Source organism: Oculina patagonica, chromosome 9 (assembly GCF_052425735.1).
Source record: "Oculina patagonica isolate OP01 chromosome 9, crgOcupat, whole genome shotgun sequence".
In the NCBI taxonomy this organism is placed as follows: domain Eukaryota; kingdom Metazoa; phylum Cnidaria; class Anthozoa; order Scleractinia; family Oculinidae; genus Oculina; species Oculina patagonica.
The window spans coordinates 6,685,961-6,710,537 of NC_135766.1; the positions used below are offsets into that span (position 1 = coordinate 6,685,961).

At 40.3% G+C, this 24,577-nt stretch overlaps 1 protein-coding gene and 1 pseudogene across 2 annotated transcripts; one reads left to right on the top strand and one right to left on the bottom strand.

Moving 5' to 3' along the window:
- Positions 1-1,644: 1,644 nt before the first annotated feature.
- LOC144666859 (coiled-coil domain-containing protein 6-like) lies at positions 1,645-24,275 on the top strand. 2 transcript variants are annotated; one of them, XM_078528265.1, is made up of 9 exons: positions 1,645-1,901; positions 3,915-4,064; positions 4,586-4,714; positions 17,423-17,526; positions 17,964-18,124; positions 21,401-21,557; positions 21,964-22,058; positions 22,294-22,403; positions 22,631-24,275. In XM_078528265.1, exons 1-9 carry the CDS (start codon positions 1,680-1,682, stop codon positions 22,700-22,702), a joined length of 1,200 nt encoding a protein of 399 aa, XP_078384391.1. In that variant the 5' UTR covers positions 1,645-1,679; the 3' UTR covers positions 22,703-24,275. The 2 variants fall into 2 exon arrangements, with proteins under 2 accessions (XP_078384391.1, XP_078384392.1); XM_078528266.1 differs by having other exon boundaries at positions 22,634-24,275.
- Positions 8,670-10,641, bottom strand: LOC144666555 (uncharacterized; annotated as a pseudogene).
- Positions 24,276-24,577: the final 302 nt, after the last annotated feature.

Consider the following 24,577-nt stretch of genomic DNA (forward strand, 5'->3'; position numbering starts at 1 on the left):
ACAGCTACCCTTGTAAATCCGAGGTGAAAAAAAAGGTGATGTGATGTGATGTGTGAACTAACGAACGGATAAACAGGTTTGATTTCGTCAGTTGAAAGAACTGAAGGGGCAACAGTCTACTTTGAGAGGATTGTGAACTATCGTCATTCAAATGCAGGAAATAGTTATTGATTGTTTTTTTTTTCGCTTTTTCACCGTGACTTCTAGCACGTGGCATTATTTTGCTTTTGGATTTTCAAGCGGTCTGTAGTCAATAAAATTTCGGTCAGTCGTGACATCAAACGGTGAACACGTCGGTTTTACATGGAAAGAGGATGATCCTAGCACAAGGATCATCCTCCTTTCATGTAAAATGGAATGATCCTAGTGCTAGGATCATCCTAGTACTAGGATCATCCGACCGCCATATGTTTTCAGCTTTCAGTTTACATGTGAATGGTTGTATTTGGCCATAGCGCCAGGATCATCCTAGCGCTAGGACCATCCTATCTGAGATGAGGGATGATCCTAGTACTAGGATGATCCTAGCACTAGGATCATTCCATTTTACATGAAAGGAGGATGATCCTTGTGCTAGGATCATCCTTTAAATTTTTTTGTTTACAGTTCTGCGCGGCCCCAAGCCCTTTATTTTGCAAAACCTTAAGTGCCTATATGAGGGCCATGCACGCGAAATTGAAATCATCGGGGAAACAATTGCAAGCCAATTTGTTCGATTCTTTCTACTGTTTGAGCTATGAACAAGCTTGTACAAGCTTCCTTCTAATGACCAGCCTCTCTATGGGTATTTCCAAAAAAATGGAAGACGCGACGACTACTGCGAGAAAAAAAAAACGAAGATCACAAGAATGAAGCGAAAATTTGAAAATTCGCCTAATTATTAGATAGAATAGTAAGATATAAAACACGTAAAAGCTAAAAATATATCTGTCGTCTCAGATCATCGCTCAACTTCTGACATTTCAGACATTTCACGACGACATCAATAATGATTGCAGGGAAACCGCGACCCTAGTCAGCCTCTGTCATTTTCGATGGCATCGAAATTATGAAAATTGTATGGTGAAGCGAAATCTTATTTCATTGCTGTAAGTCGTGTTACTGGAAGTCTGTTTGATAACTTTCAACAGTTTCACAGTGATCTCTTTCGTTTAGATACGCTCAGCGCAAAATAAAATACCGAAACTTTCGCATGTTAATAAAAACAAAGGCGTGGCTGACTAAGGTCCTTCGTAGCCGCAAACAAAGAAAGCGTGGCGTCAAGCATGAAAAGTCTGAGAAATGTAACACGACATGGTGCACCAATGGAAAGGGTCGGAAAGGTAGGACGATAAAGCTGGTGGGATCGTATAAAAGAAACTTGAAAAGAAAATAAATGTCTTAAATAACACTTGTAAACACTGTGCATACAACGTCGGCAACAAATCCAAACAGCAAGTTATATTGCTGCACAGTTCTGCGGATGCGAGAAATTTATTCGGCTGTGAATAACACTGACTACACTGCCCCGCAGTTTTAATCCATAATACGAAGATCTGCTTTAAAAAAAAATCGAGATTTCCAAAAATGCGACGATAACGAAGTCTGGGGATACCCCAGGGGAATCCGGGCCACACGGAGTCTGGGGTCTGGTCGAGCAGATCGCAGAGTGCATTGTGGTGTTGTGGTGTGTTTTCAACATGGCGGGCTCCCTGAGCTCTTCAATGGATGGCACGGGATTTAGTGACAGTGACATGAGTGCAGACGAGAGCACATCGTCTGTTGCTCATAGAGAAAAGAACCTAATGTCACTTTTGAAGCAGGAGAACAGAGTATTAAAAATGGAACTGGAAACTTGTAAATTGCGATGTAAACAACTGCAGGAAGAAAACAGAGCTCTTCGCCAGGCCAGCGTCTCCATTGTAAGCTTAAGTTTACTTAGGGTGCATTTAATTTCAGAGTTAGTAGCTTAAAAATTCTAGCCATAAGCTCGTAACATTGACTCCTCAATATCGCCAGTCATGGGGAAATTTCCAGTTGCGATATTTTCATAAATTAGGGCAAGTTATTTATTATGTTAGGTCGTCTGTTTTTAACGATAGGTAGGTAAACCCTGCTGTCGAACAAAGTGGCCCATCAGGCCGGAGCTTATCCCGGTTTCAGTGACTAGGAGTATTTCTACTCCCCCTGGTTGGGATGCTAGTTCATTGCAGGGCTACCTTCCACCCCCCAGCATTGAATTAATACGTAGAAAAGGCACCATGAGTTAAGTGTCTTGCCCAAGAACACAACTAAGTGTCCCAGCTAGGGCTGGAACAAACTTATCCTATGGCCATATAATAAGTCACTGGTCGGGCAAGATGTCAAGGTGCAAAAAAAAATCGGGTGTCACAGACTTCGTATTGGATATTAGCATCAGGAAAAATACCCTGTTGTTTTAAGGTATCACGAAAGGGAAATTGCCATTTTCTTTCCAAGTGAAATTTGGTGCAAACTATCAATGCTAACCCCAATAAAGAGTATATTTTTTGAAAGCTTATTTAATATAGATAGTAGTTTTGGATTTTGTTTTGAACATATAGACCATAATAAGCAATGTCAGCATTTTGTTTGCAATTATGATGTTGTGCAACATGATGTTTATTTGAGAACAAGTTTTCATGGGCACCTTGACTTTTAAGTGGAATTTGATCTACATATATTGTTCTAAAGAACTGAACAATGTCTCAGATATTTCTTTTCTTGTTCCATGAATTTGTATAAATTTTTAAACTAGAAAAATGGCGTATTTAGGGCTTCTTCAAAGTGTTCTTCGAAGTGTTCCGTGAAAATGTTCACTACTTGCATTTAATTAATGCACGGCCTGGCTTATAAAAATTACTGTTGCAAGTTGTATTTTGTCTTATCACAGTTTTATCTTAGTACAGCTTCGCCAGAGACTTCCAGTTTACTTTGTAAAAGCTGAAAATTGGTTTCAGAGAGACATTCTGTGTTGTAAAAATCATGCTTCCTACATTATTTTGATCAAGCGCTTTGTCTTAAGCTTGATATTCAGCTTTTTATACCTCCTTTGTTTGTTGCGTTACATAAAATTTATCCCAAATCCAGTGGGAAGGATTCAAAACGTAACTCACCCTTTCCACTTCGAAGGGCAAATTTATCACATCGTGTCTCATGCATATATTATGGTGTCAGCAAAATTGAGATGTTGATAAAACCTGTTAACAATCAGTGATTTGAACAATCCAAGGTTCCAGTAGAATGTTGTGCACAGCGAGTGCTAACAACCAGGAAACAAATATCCTAGCTTTGCTGCATTTTAAAATAGCTGTCGAAGAGATGTTTTTTATTTGGTTCAAAAAATAATTGTTTTAAAAACAACTACTATCAATGTGGCCGTGAAAAAACAACTTTGGTATCATGTCACAGCTTATATTAGAAAAACAAGAGTATCTAATAACAGATGAATAAAAGTATCCTGTTAGGGTTGTAAAAGTGTTAGGAACACCCGGGGAAGAAGGCTGTTGGTGTTTCAAATTGTAACTAAAAGTGAAATAAGCTGACAAACATGCACATAAATCATCATTCCTTGAATTGATCAGCTCCATTGCAATCTGCATTTTTCTTAAAAGTCTCTGAATTTATTGATTTTGCTAGATATAATTCTATGTGTTTTCAGTGTGCACTTATTACTCAAACTTTTAGTGGAATCTGTCTTAAAAGTTTTCATACTTGTAACTGAATCTAAGTGTGATGCGTCAATTTATTTCTTTAATAACCACTTTGGCCTTGTTTGTTGTGAAAATGTCAAACAATTTTACAACTTACAACATGTACTTTGCTAGATGTATGTATCCTGTCCAGTCATTTCAACAGTCAAAGACAAGGAATAGTCAATTTAAGAATCTCGCACTGTTCTATCTTCCACCCAACAGCAAGCCAAGGCAGAACAAGAAGAAGAGTTTATATCTAACACTTTATTAAAGAAAATTCAGTCACTTAAGAAAGAAAAAGAAACCTTGGCAATGAATTATGAACAAGAGGAAGAATTCCTTACAAATGATTTGTCAAGAAAACTGATGCAGGTAATAATGTAATGTGTAATGTTACTGTCAAAATAATTAATAAACATTTACTATTAAATTTTAATTGTTTATCAATCATGCAACATTTGATACCCAATTAGAACAGGTTTTTTTATCAGATGTTTACACTGTGATGCAACCAACGATATTACCTTGCATTAATTTTGTTATCATCAGGAATTTGACTTAGACCAAAGGGCAAAGAATTTATTACCGGTATTAGTTACTATTTACATAAAGGTTTAACAGTCACTGGTCTGATTCTAGTACATGAACTTGCTAATCAACCCACTTATATGTAAGTTCACTTCACAGAATCAAGCAGACCATTATGAAGTTAAGTCATCTTTAATAAGAGTTAAATGTTATTGTCAGTCTACATGTACTTGCAAGTTTTTATAACAACATTAATAAGAAATGTTCTGGTTAACAGCAAGGGAAATGTCTGAACTATACACCTGACACTGCAAGTACTGACTTTGAAGTGCAGGAAATCTGATGTGCATTTTTGTTTATTTTAGTTGCGTCAAGAAAAGATTCAGTTGGAACAAACATTAGAACAAGAGCAGGAATACCAAGTAAACAAATTGATGAGAAAGATTGATAAGCTTGAGTCAGATGTCACTTCAAAACAGACCACTTTGGAACAGGTAACTGATTATTTGCATTGGACAGGGAGGGGAGGAGAACACAGAAAGTGCCTGCAAAAAAGCTAAGTTTGTTGATTAAAATAGAAACAGAAACAAAAAAATAATTAATTTTAGTTTGGTTCTCAAATATACAGTACTGTATTAAAGCACAACTGCATTTGTTATAAGCATAACAAAACTGGTGACATAATGTATACTCCTTGCTTAGAATGTTTATATAATAATTTAACTGTTGTCATAAAAAAAGGTAAAGTCTGTGTCCGAGCCAAGTGGCCCATACAGCCGGAGCTTATCCCGGTTTCCGTAGCATTAAGCGACTGAGAGTATTGCTACTCCCCCCTGGATGGGATGCCAGTCCATCGCAGGGATTACCCCCCAGCAGTAAATTCGCCGGTACCCATTTATACACCTGGGTGGAGAGAGGCACTGTGAGAGTAAAGTGTCTTGCCCAAGAACACAACGCAGCGCCCCGGCCAGGGCTCGAACCCGGGCCGTTCGACTCGGAGTAGAGCGCGCTAACCATTAGACCACCGTGCCTCCCACAATAATAGTTTGGACATGGACAAAAAAGGAAGATTTTGCAATCCGAATTTTCAGTACTCGCTCCAAGTCAATGTTCGCTAAGAACGTAAAAATATTATTTACAAGGCTAAAAAAGGTTATAAAATTTTAAAAAGGAACTGAACGTTTTCGACTTGTTGTCATCATCAGGGTTAAAAGCCATCCGTGATTTACATCGTTTTTATACTCAAGTTATTCCCGAAGGGAACAACTGTGCAACATAGCAATTGACTTGTTTGTTCAAAGTTGGGCTCTTTTGTTGGATAATTAGTCCCTCGATGATCTTTCCCTTAAAGTACGATCTTGCTGAACAAAGGACTTTCCACTGGAATGAGTGGCTTGGGTTTTCCAAAAGGTGATGTGCTGGTTCCGAGGTGTGGCAGATGTTCGAATGTTCAGTTATCAGTCATATTTATCAGTTATATTGTCAGCTTTTTTGAAAGAATAGCTTGAGCTGCTCGAATGGCTCACAAACTTTTCTGCACAGAACGGTCGAACGGCTTGAACGGCTGATAAATTTCTCGACACAGAATGCAAACACGGCTCGAACGGCTCTCAAATCTCTCGACACGGAATGCTTACACGGCTGGAACGGCTGTCAAATTTCTCGCCATTGAACGCTAACACGGCTCAAACGGCATGCAAATTTCTCTACACTGATAGCTTACACGGCTGGAACAGCATCCCATCCAGTTTGCACGGCTACTGAACGGCAAACGCGCGGCTATCTGTGTCAGAACGGCAAGTTCTAAGGAACGTTTTTGCATGAGAGGTCACATATTTTGTGGTAACTAGGTTCTTTGTTCATTCTCGCGGGAATTGTTCTTACCGTAAAGACCCGCAGATAAGCCGCAGCTTTTTTCCAAAAATCTTCGCTCAAAATCGAGGGTGCAGCTTATCTGCGGGAACATTTAAAAACTAATTTATGGAAAATTATGTAAATTAATATTAAATAAGACTACAAGAGACTGGTCATTGCTTTTGTTAATTTGATAGCTCCCATATTGTTTGCAGTGTTGACAATGGCCTATAACTTCAACAGTAATATTGATAGTTCACATGTGAGAAATGGGCACCACGAGTATTCACATGTTAGTTGGCATACTGTTTCTTCCCCATTTAGCACTTTGAAGGCAAATTTGTCAAATTGAATTTACGAAACTCTCTTCATGCAACAAGTTTATCTCCAACAGATGGCTCCCAAGTCTCTTATATGTTGATATGATAGCCACGAAACCTGAACTCCTCCATCTTGTTAACTGTGCTGCGCAGTTCTTGCTCTGCAAGTGGTTTATTTTTCATTTTGTTGGTGACCAGACCCAAACCTCCACTCGGCCAAGCTTCGAATCCCGCGATGTTTAAAAGCTATAAATCAGTTACTTGTGGAAATTTTACTGGCTGTTTTTTGCCAAAGCATAAACTGGAGTTAATGTTTAGCTCAATTAAACCTTGCTCTCCCCGTGGATGTGTTTTTCCGGCAATCCGTACCCCGCTCTTTGAACCGTAAACATGTACTTGTATCTCCCTCTATTTATACTGGCCAATGAATGATAAGCTTGCACGCGTTCACAGATTGTCGGCCAATCAGATCCACGCAGCCTTCCCCTGTTTACTCTTGTGATCACAGACGATCTTCACTTGCAATTCAGTTAAGCTGCTGGACTCAAGCGTTTATTTCCCCACCCACCCTCCGCATTTATCTCATAGCTCTACTGTTGCCACTCAGACAAAGCATTTCTTGTAGGCTACTAGTTTACATCTGTTTCATTTGTTATGTTATATCCAGTTTATCTATAGTTTATATATAAAAAAAAAAGAAGCGATTTTTGTAATACCGTTTTAGTTGTTGTTGTTCTTTAATAAACGGTTTGGGGGATAAGTGTTGCTGGCGACAACCCTTCAGTCCCACACTGAAGCTATGCCTGGGTTGCCTTAGCTTGGGTGAGAAACGGTGGACACATCCACTTCCCCTCGCTACCATCCCTCCAGGAGCTTGGCGTAGGTACACGCCACCCTGCCTCTGTGCCCCGTGACACCCATCTCACGGTCTTATATGCCACTCGCTGACACTAGCCCCGAGTACTGGCCTCGCCCATGGCAGGCAGCTCTCGGGTCCAGGACAACACTTATTCCCCCTACCTTTCTCCCACATAAACTTTGTCCTTTCGATTGTGCGTGACATTAAGAATCCTTTGGTCTTTACTTAGCATGTTTAGTGTGAAATGTTCGGTTTTTTAGCATTTGACTCAAAGAAAATACTATTTTTTTATGCTATAAACGAAAAATATGTTTCAGCTGGCTAGAACTTATAATGTAAACACAATGGCGTTCGTATCACAGAAGGTGCTGACGTTGTAACTTTCACTTTTACTAGGCATTAAATAACATTGGCCAAGTTTCTAGTCACGCAATGTTAAAAGCTATTTTATCAGTTACTAATTGAGACTTCATGAATCCTTTCTTCTTTACTTAGCATGTTTAGTGTGAAATGTTCGATTTTTAGGCGAAATGTATTTTTTTGTGTGTGTCATTGAAAGGATTTCAAATATCTAAAGGGAAATTAACGAGACAAACATGCCCAGCCTTGAAAGGCGTACATTACTCAGGGAAAACTCCCACTTTGCTTAAAACAACACAATCGTTTTTCTCAAATTTGTTTTAATAATTTGCTTTAATATTCCATTCTTGGAACAAGTAATTCAATGTTTAAACAGGAAAACAACATGATATGCTGATTTAATAGACTGTCTGGCTTCTCAGATCAAGATCATGGAATTTCGCCAGCATTAGCATATATAAAAAATATTAACTTGCAGATGGAACAAGTCAACTATGAAATGTCACACAATCACACAAGGTGTTTTCTTACCGTTTTGCTTGTCGTCCCAACATTTTTTGATGTGGGTAATGGGGATGGGAGGGGGGGGGGGGTGTAACAGCATCGATTTAAGGCGAACAGACGACACTTCAACTCAGTTTATTCGTGACCATTAGTAGAACTACAATCTGCTACAATGTAGTAACGCAGAAACATGTAGGCACATCTAGAGACATGTAATAACATCTAATCACACGCTGTCACACGCTGCTAAAACGTTTTTGTCCCTTACTGCTTTCTGAGTATCGACACCGTTCTGAAACTAAACTAAACTTTGTACAAAACACAAGAAAACACAGGCGCTAAAACAAAATGGCGCCATTTTCTGCACATGTTCACCAATCTCCCGCAAGGAGCGATGGGACTAATGAGCGAAAGCGCTGGCTAAAACAAAACTTGAATCGTAGCGAGTAATAACATAATAAAAAGTTCCCGACGCACCGGAAGGGTGGGGGTCGCTGCGATACAACTTGTGAAATGGAACAAAATTATAACAAAATGTCACTAGATAAACGTTCACAATAAATATTCCTTAATGTCAATTGTATTTCTTGACTTTGGCTTCATACTCTGATCCACTGGGACAAGTAGGGCAAGACGCTGAACTGCTCTTGAGACTACAGTGTCTCTTGAACCCCGGTACTCATGAACTTTCTCCCCAGTGCTCTTGTACTGGACTGTCACCTTGCGCACTTTGCCATCTTCTCCTGGGAACACATCTTTCACAAGCTCCAAACGATCATCTCCTCTAAGGGTGTTCTTGTCAGCAACAATCACTACATCTCCTAGTCGTAAGTTACAAGAGGCAGTGTGCCACTTGCACTGTACTACCAGTGCTGGAGCATACAGCTCGGTCCAACGTTTCCAGAGGTCCTCCACCACAGACTGAACAAGATGATAGCGTGTTACAATACTTGTGTCGCTTGGCTGCCATCCCATGGGGTTGGAAGCAGTGGCTCGCCCCAGTATCAAGCTATTGGGTGTGAGCGCATTGATGACCGAATCCACGCTTGGTTTTACCCCAATGGGATGCTCATTCAGTAGGTTGGCTACTTCGCAGCAGACCGTAAGAAAGTCAGGTACTGATAGACGTTGGTTACTCACTGAGAAATGGATAGCACGCTTGGTGGCCTTTATCAGAGACTCTACCGCTCCTTGATGCAAAGGACTATCAGCAGGTCCAAATACCCAGGTTGAACCATTCTGAGCAGAATCTCTCTGTAACGACTCTCTATCGATTCTTTGCCAGGCCTCTTTAAGTTCCCTCTCTGCGCCCACGAGTTGAGAACCTGGATCACTGTAAATTTTCTCTGGCCATCCACGAAGACTTGCAAATCTGCTAAGTGCCATCAGAAAGTTGCTGGTGTCGTACCCAAACACTGCCTCAATATGAACAGCTCTCATTGTGAGATCGGTGAACAATACACCATTGATATGCTTTGCCACTTGTGCTTTTCTGGACTTCTCCTCTAACGGTGTATGGTCCAAACAGGTCAAGCATCACATGGTTGAATGTTGGAGCAGGTTTCAGTCTGGCTTCTGGCAGTAACCCCATTGGTTGCTCAAGGAATTTGGTGTCACATAACTTGCACAGTTGACAGTCCATTTTCACTAATCTTGCCAGTTTACTGCCTTGAGGTGTCCAGTAACGCATTCGAAATCGAGCAAGGGTTACATCACGTCCCCTATGTCCTCCTGCTTGATGCACACGTTCCATGAAAAGACGTGTAGCTGGATGCTTAGAAGGTAACAATCTCTGAAGGAACAAGTCTGGTGTCATTGCATTGTACCTGGTTAGTCGTTCTCCAACGACCCATATTCCACTTGCATCTTGTACAGGCTTCAGCTTAGCATAGTGGCCTCCATTACCTTTCTTGCTGCTGCTCTTCTTTAGCTCGCATTCAATTGTTTTCTGAACATTCTTCACTACAAAGTCCTCTGCTACTTTAAAGTGCTGTGCAGTTACTTGCATGGCATTTCCTGCACTGAAAGTCTTGTTTCTTGTAATGTTTTTCAATCTTGCCACAACCCAAATGACTCGATTGATGTCGCTAAATTGATGTCGCTAAATAGGCGATCACGAGAGGATCTGCCGTGGCTACCGCTGTGCTACACATCTTCTTCTCTCCAGGGAGTGGTTCTTCCTTCTGCAGACCAGACTTCAGTCCCCACTCTTCAACAGGCTTGTACAGGATAGGTGGGCCATTCCACCAATGGGAGTCCTGGTTGAGCTCCTCAGGGGTGTGTCCACGGGTCAACCAATCTGCAGGGTTGTAATGACCTGACATCCAGGCCCAACAGGACATGTCACCATTTGTTGCGGCTTGAATTTCTCCAATTCTAACTCCTTCATACACCTTGAAGCAAGTACTGGTCTTGTTTATCATGCTCAAAACAGTTTCAGAGTCAACAATTTGCAACACCTCTTCAAAGTCGAAGGAGGTTGCTTGGCAGCTGATCATCTCATCCAAGCTTTAGGGACTTTGTTTCCCGAAGGTAAATCTTTCCCAGCAGAGTGTAGGGGCATACAAATCCAAGAGGATCAAATATCATCATAACCTGCGACAGAACAATTCTTCTTGTCACGACAAGACCTCTGTAATCAGTTTCTGAGACTGATTTGAGCTTATGTAAATCCTCTAGTGCTGCTTGAATAGTGGCACTGGTATCATCATAGTAATCTTCCAACTTCTTCCACATTGCATCATAAGCCTCTGGTTTGGTGACATACACTGACTTGATTCTCTGACTAGCTTCACCCTTCACAGACCCCTTGAGTTCGTGAGCTAAGGCTGTTCTGTTTTTGATTGCACCTTCCGCCAACTGCTTCCAGACCGCTTTAAATTCTGGCCAATCCTTTCTCTGGCCAGAGAAGGTGGGAAGTGACATTTCCTTGAGGTGAACACCTGGTGTGTCTGCAGAACTGGTTCCATTGCTTTGAGCTGGCATACCATGACTACCAAGTTGATACAGCGATACATTCATTAACTGTCCAGGATAAACATGTCCTCCTGCTGACTGCTGAACAAATGGCTGTGGCAACCAATACTGCTGAGCCGAGAGGAAACAAACTAGCAGAACTAAGGGAATCAAAACCCATCCAATCGTTTGCTTGGCTACCACTACTGGCTTGTTGATCTGGGTTAACACTGTTTCCTGACTGGGAATGTGTGGGGTGAACAGAAGGTACACTTGGTGCCTTGGTAACTTGTTGAACTGGGTAACACCGTTTTCTGACTGGGAATGTGTGTGGGGGATCAGCAGGTACACTTGGTGTCTTGGTAACTTGTTGAACTGGGTAACACCGTTTTCTGACTGGGAATGTGTGGGGGGGGTCAGCAGGTACACTTGGTGCCTGAGTGGCTTTCGCTTGTGCAAAGGCATTTCTTGCCCCTGTGTATGCTTCCTTTACATTTGCTCTGTACTCAGTGATGTCTAATCCATTGACGATCGTATGTTCCGCATTGTCTTCTTCTGAAACCAGAGTTTCATATTCCTCATCTATCACGCAAAAATCATCAAACACTTTCTCAAGTTCAACCATTAAGACTGTCAAAACCTCAATGTCTGCTTTTCTTTCAACTGCACCAGTCAATCTTCACGAGGCTTTGGTGACCTGCTGCTTGGCCTTAGTTCTTTCTTGTTTTTTTCTCCTCTACAACACTCATGATTGAAAATTACATTCACCAGAAATATCAATGTACATCAAACAAATTACCCCAGCAGGCTTCAATATCATTCAATCTTGTCTGACAACTTAAAACAAAGAAATCCATACTCACCGATGGCTGACAACCTGACATACAAAACAAAAAATGAAGTAAACACACTTTTAACCTCCCGATTGGCTGGCAACTTGGAGCAAACAAATTTCAAGTATTCTGATCCCACCACAAAGGAAATATTCAATGCCAAACCTTTGTGTGTCTATCGGCGGGATACGAGGCTTCCGAGACATCCTGGTCCACAGCACTTTCTCATCTGGCGCTGCTCATGTTCAAGCGGAACCACCAGGAACATTTGCTTGTAACAGACCTCGATGCCGCACTTGTGACTTCACGGGAAGGACGGCAACGGTCACCTCCGCTGACGGGGGTGTTCACCTCAAGGGACGGTTCAATTGCACTGCGACTGGTGTAGTCTATGTTATCACGTGTCAACGCTGTCACAAGATGTACATTGGCGAAACTGGTCACAGGCTAGCCTGCATAGCAGGCGTCGAAAGGGGAGGGAGCAGGAGTTGGGAAGAGAGAGAGAGAAAAACAGAGGGGGAGTGGGGCGAGAAGGGGAGGGACGCCTGCTCTAAGAACCTCCTTTTGTTCATTTCTGCGGCCGCTGGCGGCCGCAAAATTCTGATTGGCTAGGAAACAATGGGTATTTTATTTCACAAACAACTAAGATGGCGGCGGACATGGACGTATTGGCAAGTGCTTTAACCCTTTAACCGGCGGATTTTTTCAGAAAATTTCCGAACCACGTGACCGCGGTCACTATTTTTAATGATAACTCAAAAAGTATTAAAGTTACCCTCCCATAAACTATATATCATTGTAAAGCTTAAGAAATTTGTAAACTATTTACAATAAAAGAACATAAAAAAGGATATACCACATGTGGTATGAGTCATTTGCATTTGTTGGTTCCATTTCACCCTGGGCAAAACATTTTTTTCATCCATGGGCCTAAGCTACAGTATCATTATGTGAGTCAAACACTGCTCCTCTGATTAAAATTTATTTATCAGGGAATAGAAAACTTCAAACAGAACTAAAATATTCCTATCCTAACCCGAGATATTGCATTTTTTGTACTCGCGGTACCAAATCTCTCGGTGGAACAATTTGCAAAAAATCACAAAAAAATGAAATGCTTTTAAAAAAGCACATAACAGATGTATGAAGAACTTTACTGTTTTTGTCAATAATGTTACTGCCAGTATTGAAGTTGCCTATGCCACTTCTCCCAGCAATTTCTATCTTTGTTTAGACATAAGGGCTTCCGATCACAGGTAACGCAAACAATAATAGACTTGTATCGATAATTCTTATCAAGATTTCTCATCTGGACTCTCTTGGAGCAAACAACACAGTCCCTCCTTGCATTATTGACTTCAATTTCATGGTATTCCCCATTCAGCCTCTTAGCATCAACTTCAGGCAGTGGTTGAGTTGGTGGGCGACCAGCCTTGCCACGGAATGACCTTCCGGCAATGAGCTGCCGTGCCACTTCCTTACGATAATTTAGGAATTCTGTGTTGTTGGGCTTCAATTTCTTCATGATTATGAAGGAGTCCAGGAGACACACTTCTAGGCCATAGCCAAATAATTTCTTCCAGGCTTTTCTTGATTTTCTGATAGCACTGAATGTCTGCACAATTTGATCAGCCAAATCTACTCCGCCCATATATTTCTGGTAGTCGAGTAGAGCTGGAGGACAATTGATGTCAACATTTCCACCATGAGCTGACTTCCTGCTGATAGTAGCAGGTTGACCATCAAGATCTGGAGGATGAATGGTAGATAATTGATAAACAGGCCTTCGGTCATTCCAAGCTGTTGCCACTAACTGGTTGTGGGCTCTCCACAAATAATCTCCACGATCCATGTTTTTTTGCATTCGAGATGTAATAATCAAATCCTTGGGAAACTCTTTCCTGTTTTGGCGTACAGTTCCACATGCAAGTATTTGCTTGCTGTGTAGTTCAAGGAAGAAATGTGGGTCAGTGTAAAAATTGTCCATGTAAAGATGGTAATATTTACCAGTTTCTGTCACTGTCAGGTCCCGCACCACCCTTCGAGCTAAGTGTTTTTCAGGTTGTTGCCCGTGTTCTTTTCCGAGATAAACTTGGAATCGGTAAACATATCCAGACCTTGCCTCACTCAGGACCCATAATTTGATGCCCCATTTCGTAGGCTTGTTCTTTATGTACTGCTTGAAAGCCAACTTTCCCTTGTGGGCTACCATTGTCTCATCGATAGCAATATTCTTTTCAAGTCTGTACTCATCCCTGATGTTTGTGAGAATAATGTTTAGGTAACTTCTTACACGATAAATCTTGTCAAATCCACCAGCACCTCTAGGGATAGCTACTGCATTATCAGCTAAATGAAAATATCTCCATATTTGCAAGAATCTTGTCTGAGACATGACATTGGCAATGCCTTCCTGGTAGATTAGTTTATCCTGACTCCAGTACATTTCGAAGCGAGGAAGTTTGACTATTCCCATCAGAATAATGATCCCGATAAATGCCTCCATTTCATCTCTTGTAACTGGAGCCCATGGTCTTTTGTGCTTGTTAGGGTCAGCTGCCTTTTGCTGCTGATAATACTTGTTGGTCTCTTGCACTAACAGTTCCCATATGTTGTCAGTAAACAACAAATCAAAAAAGTCTCTTTCGCGTGTAGTGTTCACATTTGGAAACCTTCTAGTTGGACCTGGATGTGGCTCTCCAAAGTCAGGGATTTGTGTTGGAGTGTATTGGTCAGACCAATCAATGTGTGGCTCAACTGGGCCTTGACGACGTCTAGGTCGACCAGGTCTCGCTCCTCCCCTTGCAGCTCTTCCTCTTCCCCTTCCCCTTCCCCTTTCTCCTCCAGCTTGTCTTTCTGGCGGAATAGGACTTTTGTCATGGTTATCCGACCCAGGATGTTCTAATTAGATAAACAAAATTGCAATTCCTGAGAAAATGTTTGGACCTTGCTTTGTTTTGAACTCAAAATAGTCAGGAATATGCCTTCAATACATTGCAAAATAGCAGAAAAAATTTACACTCGCCATGTAAACAACCAGGCAAGCATTATTATATTTTACAATGAAAATAAGCTAAAACATGCCCTTCTGGATTACAAGAAAACTCGATCAAATAACATAATCTCTCACTGCAGTCATTTCTGCATTAGAAAGAGTTTGTAAATGCGCTTGAGCTACACATAAAAAATCCTAAACTCAATATCGAAGAGAAAACATACCAGGTTCTTCACTACTTTCACTTTCCGAAGTCATTTCGTCGCTTTCTCTTCCATCACTGTCCACGTGTTCTTGTCCGCCATTGCTTTCGTCTTCTTCCGATAACTCTGCTTCACTTTCATCAGAATAATCGCCGTCGGAATCACCACGAACTACTCTTCTTAACACTTCCGCGGTAGTTAAGTATCTTGACGCCATATTTAAATCCCAGCGCTCACGAGATGAAGAATAAAATTGCTTTTTACTGTCGAAAAATTTGTCTGAAACGAGTAGAAATTCGCTCAAAATAGCGACTGAAACGTCTTCTGGGTAAGTTTTCGTATTTGGGCCCATGGGGACCATTTTGATGGCGGCAAGAAAGCCCCGACCTTGAGAGTTCACGGATCGTACATATATGTACGATCGCCGGTTAAAGGGTTAAGAGACTTACATCTTGCTAATGGAATATTGTCTTGAATCCAAAGCAAGAATCTGCTGTCAGGGCTCTTCTAGCCGGTAGAGATGCCCTGGCGGTTTTGCCTACTGGTTACGGCAAGAGTTTGATTTATCAAATGTTTGTGCGTGCAAAGAACCACGACTATTAAACGAAAATCAGTGCGATAATGCAGCGATTCTCGCTATTTCGCCACTGAAGAGCATTATCGAAGATCAGCTCCAGGATTTGGAATCATTGGGTTTCCCTGCGGCTGACTTGTCCAAATTATCGAGCGATGATCTTGATCTTGATCCTTTGTCGCCTTTTCGCCTTCAGCCGTGTCTTAGATTTCCCCAATTGCACTTTCAACAAAAAACTGCAGCGACTTCCTTGAATTGCCCCGCTCCGTGAAATGTTTATCTGGTTCTGTTGTAGGCCTTTTTCCTTGCTTTCGTTCCGGAGTAACCATCGTTGGAAGTTGACGTTTGGTGCTGATTTCATCCACCGTCGACTCATAATTTGCCGCCCGAAAAAGCAGTGGCATTGCTGAGAGTTACAGCTGTCTTGATAAAATAATAAAACTCCGCAGCATTTCGTTTTTTGCAGCAGCAACTTCTGCAAAAGCGTTCTGACAAACTTTGGCATTTAAGGAACGGAAATCCAATTGAAGAACAGCAATCTGCCAGAACTGTTCCTGGACTCTCTTGCCTTGTAGATTTCGTAAATAAATTTTTTAAACGACGCTCTTGAACCTGATGGACTTTCAAATACCACAGCACAGAATCGACAGCGATCATTATATTCGTTTTCCTTCTTTTTCGGCCAGTTTTGAACTCTTTGTAGGAGTTGCGGACATTTTCACGCTAAATCATGGCTGTCCCGAGGTGAGATTTTCTACTTTGTACAAAAATACTTGCGCTTCCGGAGTCCCGGGAAACAGAAATTCCTGCGTGTCTAAGAAGCGCACGCTGCGTTCTGTTAGGTTAACTTATTAAAAGTTAACCGACAGTTACTAAATTGGATTACCGGAAAATTGGTGGGCGTTATGCAAAATACCGGGTTCTTAGGGCAGGCATTCCCTTTTCCCCTCTTCCCCTCTTCCCCTTCTTTTCCCCTCTCCCTTTCCCTTCCTTTTTTACGCCTGCCACGCAGGCTAGTCACAGGCTTTCTAACCGTTTCGGTGAACACCTGTGTTCAGTGGAGGGCTATCATCAGCACCCCCGCTACCACAATAACATCCAAGACATGAGAGTGTCCGTGGTAAGGAAAGTGAACGGAGGAACGGTAGTGCGTCAACGCGAAGAGAAACGGCTGATCTTCCAGCTGAAAACACTAGCCCCCGGTGGCTTGAACATTGACTTTAAATTTTATTAATTTTTCATTTCGCTTAGGCTCATGCGCACAACACTTTTAAGCGCATCCACGCCATTGTGCGTGCAACAATCAACGTTCATTGTATCAACGGCTCATTTTAGACTGAAAAAGGGGTTCCCCCAAACGTCTCCATTTTTGTCAATAACAAATAAGCACTTTTCTAAAAAATTGTTTACACGAACGTTTAATCCAAAGTGCTACACAGCAATACTTTATTTATCTTTTAAATTCACCAGTACCCATTTATACACCTGGGTGAACGGAGGCACTGCGAGAGTTAAGTGTATCACTTGCAGATCAACCCGGCCAGGGTTTGAATCCTGACTGCTGGATCTGGAGTCAAGTACACTGATCATTCGGCCACCATGACTTCTATAAAATAATAATTTTGTAACAAGGGCTGTTGAATAAAAAGCCCCTGATGAGGTAATAAATAATCAGAGAAGTATCTTTATGCGGATGATGTGCATTAAGGCAGGTGAAAGCTTAGTCCAATTTGTTTGTTCATCAGCTGAGGAAAGAAAAAGTGGATCTTGAGAACACATTGGAACAAGAACAAGAACTGTTAGTCAACAGACTTTGGAAAAGGATGGACAGACTTGAGGCAGAGAAGAGGTGAACAGAAACACCATACCAACTTGCATTTTCATTTATTAGCATCTTGACACCTACATATACAGCGCAGTTAATAATGACAGCTGCCAGTATTCTATTCTATGTAGACGTTTCCCACATGGCTCAGGTCAGTTAAGTAACAGGAGAGATGTTATTTGAGGGCACAGCTGCATTTATGGCTACAATGTGTTATGTAGGCAATATTTCATGACTTGTGTTGCAGTTGCGAGGGCAACCTCCTAGTTGCAATTCAAACAAGAATGTTTGGACATTATTTTGTTCAATTAGTATAAATTCCAATACTGTAATAATCTCAAGTAAAGTGAATGTCTGTTTACATGACTGTAAATTTTGTTTGTGATTTTTGTTGCTTTTCAAGACGTATTTTTTAAAAAATGATTTATTGTAACTTGATTGGTGATTTGGTTTGTTGCTAGGATGCTACAAGAGAAGCTAGAAGAACCTATTTCTGAGCCACCCTCCCCCCGACAGTTTACAGATGGAGAAGACGCTGTGGGCGACTTAGCATCACATATCACATCACTGAGAGAAGAGATCAGAAGACTGAAACAACAGCTGGCCAAATCTGAAGCTGACTGTAAGTGAACTCTCCAAGTTACAATGTCAGGAGTTATCTTGATTGGGCTTAACATTAACTTCTGTGCTTGATCACCACACTGGTCAGTATCCCTGAATACTTTATTATAGTGGCCAGGTTAAAATGAAGTGGCTCTCAAATTCCCTCTTCTAATCCCAAGAACTTTTTAAAACCATTTTTACTTGAATAAATGCACCACAGGTTTTAACTAATTTAACCCAGGTGGAAAGTAATTCTAAGACTCATTAATAATTCAACAACAACAACAACCTTTATATTAATTGTGTCTGGGGTATTAAGCATTACTGCTAATTGGGGACACACACACACACACACAAAAAGGAATTATAAATGTGAAAATAAATAAGTTTATAATAAAAAAGTTTAAAAGTAAATATTAAAAATATTAATAGTAAATATTAAAGTCAGGTCAGGATAAACAAAGGGGACAGTTTTCACAATTATCCCCAAGCAAAGATGCTATGTCTCTTCTTATAACACAAAGGAAGTCATAACAATAAAGGAGGTTTGGATACTTGGTCTTACCGGTAAATAACATATTTTTTCCATTTTATTTCTCTGTTTACTTCATAGTTTTTGTTTTGGTCAAGAAGATATTAAGAGGAAATCCGCCAAGACTTCGAGTAGTTATTGGACAAAATTATGTACCAAAACTATTTACACCTGATTGCAAGCTTTTGTGTTACTGCTTCAAATATCTTATCGAAAGAAATCTTTTCTAACAACACCACACATCGAAAACACATGTTGAAGTTCCGTTGAATTCCACTGAATCGCTTAAAAGATGTGAGCTTTTGACCATAGCTTGTGAACTTTAAATATCATTTTCTCAGACTCTGATAAGAAATTGTTGTACCAGAATTATTTCCACCTTATTGCAAACTTGTTTGTTACTGCTTCAAATATCTTATCAAAAGAAATCATTTTTAACAACACCACACATCGAAAACACATTTTGAAGTTCCGCTGAATTCCACTGAATCGCTTAAGACAAATTTACAAAATGGCTACACGTGAGATTTTGCCCATACCTTGTAAACTTTGAAATTCATTTTCTCAGACTCTGACAAGAAATTGTTGTTGGTGTTATCACGGATAATTACTTACATCTTTACCTTTTATTAAGGATAGGAAATAACGCAATAGGATTTAAATTATTCTGGAAATTGATTTTTGTCCAACTTTAATAAATATTACTCGACTTCCTAGTGGATTTCGTCTTAAACACTCGAGACAGTGTTTCATCGGCTATCCAAACACCTTGAATTTTGCTAAAAATACTCTGCTGCACATCATATTTTCAACTCTCTTCTTAGTGTTTAGATATCTCAATGAACACTGCTAATGGTAGATATATAATGTCCATTATATCGGGCTTTGTTGACTGATTTTGCTGATATTCATGTTTGAAAACATACTGCATAGAACTCTGGATAAGTCCGGAGTCATTTGTCAATAAAATCAAAATGGCATCTACATATCAGAGCGATCTAAACATTAGATCAAAAACTGTATTGAATTTTGCACCTTAAAACTAATCTTTTACTAATATTGATGAACTTGGAGTTGAAGAATTGTTTTTCTTTTCGTACTTCTCAAATCATAGTAGCCCTTCAGGTTATCAAACCTCAACTTTAAGTAGCCTTGGAATGTAATGCAATCTGTCGTGCACATCAAACTGTTGTTAAGGGTAGTGATAGTTTTGACTTGCAAAGGTCTAATTTATACTTCACAAAACAAGTTGTGGTATCACAAAACACCAGGAAACTTTTTTTCTTTTCTTAACTTTCATCATACTATTATTTATACCATGCCATAGAAAATACAGCCAATCAGAATACAGGAAAGCCGTTGTATATTCGACGGTATTCAACCCAACCTTCCCATCGTGCGCTGCGCTCTTATTCTCGATGAAATTTAGTGAGCATATTTTCTATGGCATGGTATAAAATAGTTACACAACACTTTCTCGTGGTATACTATGGAATATCCCACTTGTCACTTGTATTTTCTTCGTATACACACTCTCCTAAAGGCTCGTGTGTATACCGAGAAAATACAAGTGACTCGTGGGATATTCCATAGTATACCACTCGAAAGCGTTGCATAACTAGTATGAAGAGATTTGTGATACTTTTGGTTAAATTTTCATTTGGTTTTGTGTTATTGTTTATTTCCACTGCATTTTGCAATCAGTTCTATTCACAATTTTGTGTTAGCTTTCTAATGTTGTTTTTTTAAATAATCTGATATAGCAGCAGCCGTTGATTTTGATATCCTGTAATAATAATTATTATAGGATATCAGCAGTTACCGACTTCAACAACAGATCACCTTTTCAGGATCTCAGCTTGATTAACAAAAAGTGTTTAACCTTTCAATTCCCTCAATTTTATGTATTGCTTTTTACATAGATGTCAGTGCAATTTTTGTCATTGACTTACATTACCATGTGTTTCCATTACTGTTCATTTGTACATTACTTGTCATACAAGGTCATGGAAAGTCTGTCATGCTCGACCTGAGCAAAAGATCAATAACTACAGATGCCAACAAACCAGTTGATATTTATAATCGATAACTATGAGTTTTGTGATTATTAGTTGTCATTGATTAAATATCAATTGAATGATTCAGTGATTTGCCACAAATATTTTGTACTCCTTACTCACTCTGATGATAGTCACCAGCTTAACATTAGCAGGTCTTGAGATCACCAGTCACTGACCCAGGGGGGGGGTACTTCGGCTTGTAAGTGATGGGGATGATCGAATGGAGGCAAAACTCAGGACCCGAAAAAATCCGTAAGTCTTCCAACATTACCCAAAAAAATCCCTGGACCAAAAATAACCCCCCAAAAAAATCCCTTGTCAAATTACCCCAAATTCCCAGGAGGGGCAATGTAACGCTCGAGTTTGATTATTCATCATACCATAAATACGCCAAAGCCGCGCCAAGGCACTTTAGTTCGTTTTTAATACCCAAAAAAATCCCCTATTTGAATCAAGTCACTCCCAAAAAATTGCCAAATTTTCCAACCCAAAAAAATCCCGGAATCAAAAAATTTCAAACCCAAAAAAATCCTTCGATCATCCTCGTCATTTACAAGCCGGAGTACCCCCCCTGGGGTCACTGACCAGTGACTTAAGATTTGCGACATTATTACAAACAAGAGTTGCAAAATAGTACAACAGTATGCAGTTACTGCAGAAACAGTGACAAGCGGTAGATATTCACACCGACTCGACTGTTTAGATTGTGAAAAGATGGAAGCTTATGCAAAAGAAGAACGCCATATCAAGGAAGAAAACATCAGATTACAAAGAAAACTACTGCGAGAAATGGAAAGAAGAGAAGCACTCAGTCGGCAGTTGTCAGAGAGCGAGTCCAGCCTGGAGATGGATGATGAGAGGTAAGTCCAGGCATGTGTGGTTATTCACTTCGCCGGTGGTTTGTTTTCTCACTTCAGATCAAGTGATATTTTCTAAAGAATTGTTCATTTATCCATCTAAAAGGCTTTCATTCATATAGGCACATAACTGTGTGAAAATTTGAAAGCAATAATTTGTAATCTGAAGTGGGGCAGCAAACCGCCCCAGCGAATAAGGTGAAATCGTATATGGATGGTCTGTCTGTTTTGGACGAATCATTATCAGCAAAATAATACAAATGTGGCGTGGTGTGGTGTAGTGTTCAAATAGCTCAGTGGACTGTAGTGCACCAAGTGCAGTGCTGTGTAAAACTCTATTTGCAGGTTGTACATTTCCTTACTTCTTTTTGGTGGTTTGTCTGCTGATTTGACGTTCTCTTTCTTGCAGGCACTTCAACGAGATGACTTCTCATGGGACATCAGTGAGGGATCGTACATCATCGAGCCCCCTTCCTTTAAGTACCAACAGACCCATATCTCCAGGTTAGTGTGATTGATTCTTGTAGTCTCTTATATGTAATATCATCAGTGTACTTTTCTGATGTCCTCAGGGCTTCAGGTATAGCTTCTATGGTTGACATGATATGAAACTAGGGGTACCATTCTTCCCTCAATCTCCTGTTCTCTCCCTTGCACCCTCCCTGGCTCCCTCGCTGACCCTTCCTCCCTCCCTTCGTCAGTCAGTTGATTATTGATGCAAGTGTACATTTGTATTCAGGTTATGGTTTCACGCCACCGTCACCGCGCATGCCTAGATATCCTTCTAATGAGAGGCTGAGTGGATCCCATTCCTCTGCAAACTCCTCACCTCCAACTCACACAGCACAGGTACGACTTAACACGGTATTGTGCCGAGCTTTTTTCTTCAACTGGTTTTGTAATCAGGAGCATAATGCCATCTTTCATCGCAATCACATTAATTGTTACCCAGTTTTAATACATCCCGAAGGATAAAAGAAAAATGCGAAGGAAAACACAAAACACGGCATAAAGTCAAGTGACATGTCAAGTGACATATTGTTACAAGTTTGATATACTGTTTGTTTGTATCACAGCAGAGAGGACAGCGGACTCAGTCTTCTCCTGGCGCATCATCACACGGACCCAGGCCCTCATCAGGATCATAAACACTGCTGCTGGTATGGGCAAACCACGTGACCTGACCAGTGGATCAGACTAGTCTGCTGATTGACCTGGTTCAGCCGGTACAACATTACTCGGGCGCTTTGTCGAACTTGATGTGAATAATATCTACTTATAGAACTATTATTCAGATTTTTATCAAAAAGATCTTTAAAGTTGTAAAATTACAATGAATCGCTGATAGAGATATAAAGTAATAAGAATTGTTGGTGTAAATTTGTTGAAATATAAGTGTTAAGCGAGGTTTTTGTAGTTAAGTTGTTTTAAAGCAGTGTTGTTGCAAAGTGCTGAAACCAACTAGAGTACACTAAACGGAATTTCTATTTTAAGACACTGAGTTTGAGCTCCTATTTGTGGCTGATAACTGTCCTATCACAGAACGGAGAACAGATGCAATTGTTAAAATTGTCTTGCTCATCTACCAGGCCTGACAGATGCCGGGTTTATTACAAGTTTTATTAGCTTCGTTTACGTAGTATTGAGTGACTTTCATTTTAAGTGTGAACTGGTCTTTTGTGAGGATTAAGACTACTTTTTCCCGTTAGAGATTACAAGGTTGGACCGTGATACCGGAATATTGATTGACACGTCAGACATCCCCAGGTGTCACGTTTTTTTTTTTACTTGTGTTACGATGCTGCATGAGAATTTGATCTCCGATATTTGACGCTTACCACTGAATTTAATCTTGTTCTTGTTTCTTAATGGTCTAATATGCATTTTAAATAACTGGTTAGACAACGGCGTCCATCTTGCCGTGAAGAAAACAAGATTTAAAACGGTCGATCATTCAGTGGAAAGAGTGATTCAGCAGCATCCTGGTTTTTGTTTTCTTTATTAACGTAGGCTCGTATTCCGCCGCTCTAAGCCTATTACGCTGCTGGGCAGATAATCTTACATGCAGCTGCCTTTGAGTTGACTGACACGTCAAATTAAAATGCAGTAAAAACCCGCGAATCGTAATGGTAAATATTAGCACAAAGTTTTGGTTGTTTATTTTATTTGTGTGACTGTGACAAAAATGTTTGGTTTTCAACATTGGCATTTACATTGCAACTAGTGACGAGGCTTCTAGGTTCTTATATCGAGGGTGTCTAACGGGTTCTTGAAAATTAGGTTCTTACTCGCGGGTTTTTACTATAGACCATCGTTCAAATTATTACGGTTAACAAGTTTGGTGATGTTGTCCAAAAAATATCAGCTTTCAGGCGGGAGTCGCATGAAGATCGATCAGCGAGTGGTAAACTTTTTTCCACTCGCCGTTGTTATGGCTGTTCCCTAACTTACCGAATGCCTGGAACAGGCTACGTAAAGAATGGCAAGTGAAAATAACAAGGCTTGGCTCACTAAGCTTGTACAGAGTAGAATTTATTGGAATACTTTACTTTATGAGCATTTTCTTGTCCACTTGCGCACTTACAAGCAGCATAAGCAATACCGTCCCCTAACTAGCCTGCGTTGCAGACAAACGAAACCCCGGATAGCTATCTCCTAACTAGTCAAAAGTAAATTGATGTATAAACTGTTTTGAATAAAGATTAAAGAAAATTGCTGATATTTGTCGGGAGTTTTACATGTAGTAATCATGCAGTAAAAACTCGCGAGTAAGAACCTAACATTTAAGAACCTATTAGGCTAAACTTTGCAAATTAGACCCCATTTTTAAAAGAACCTATTTAGTCTTTTTAGCCTAAAATTTGAAACAGGTTCCTATTTTCTAAAATGGATTAAAGTGTTTACCTTTGCCTTGGGAATAAGGCATTTACTTGGACAAGGCATTTACTGTACATGTATACAATGCCATGTACTGAATAATAAGTGTGTCATTTTTACAAAAACACTTGTGTGGTATTCAAATT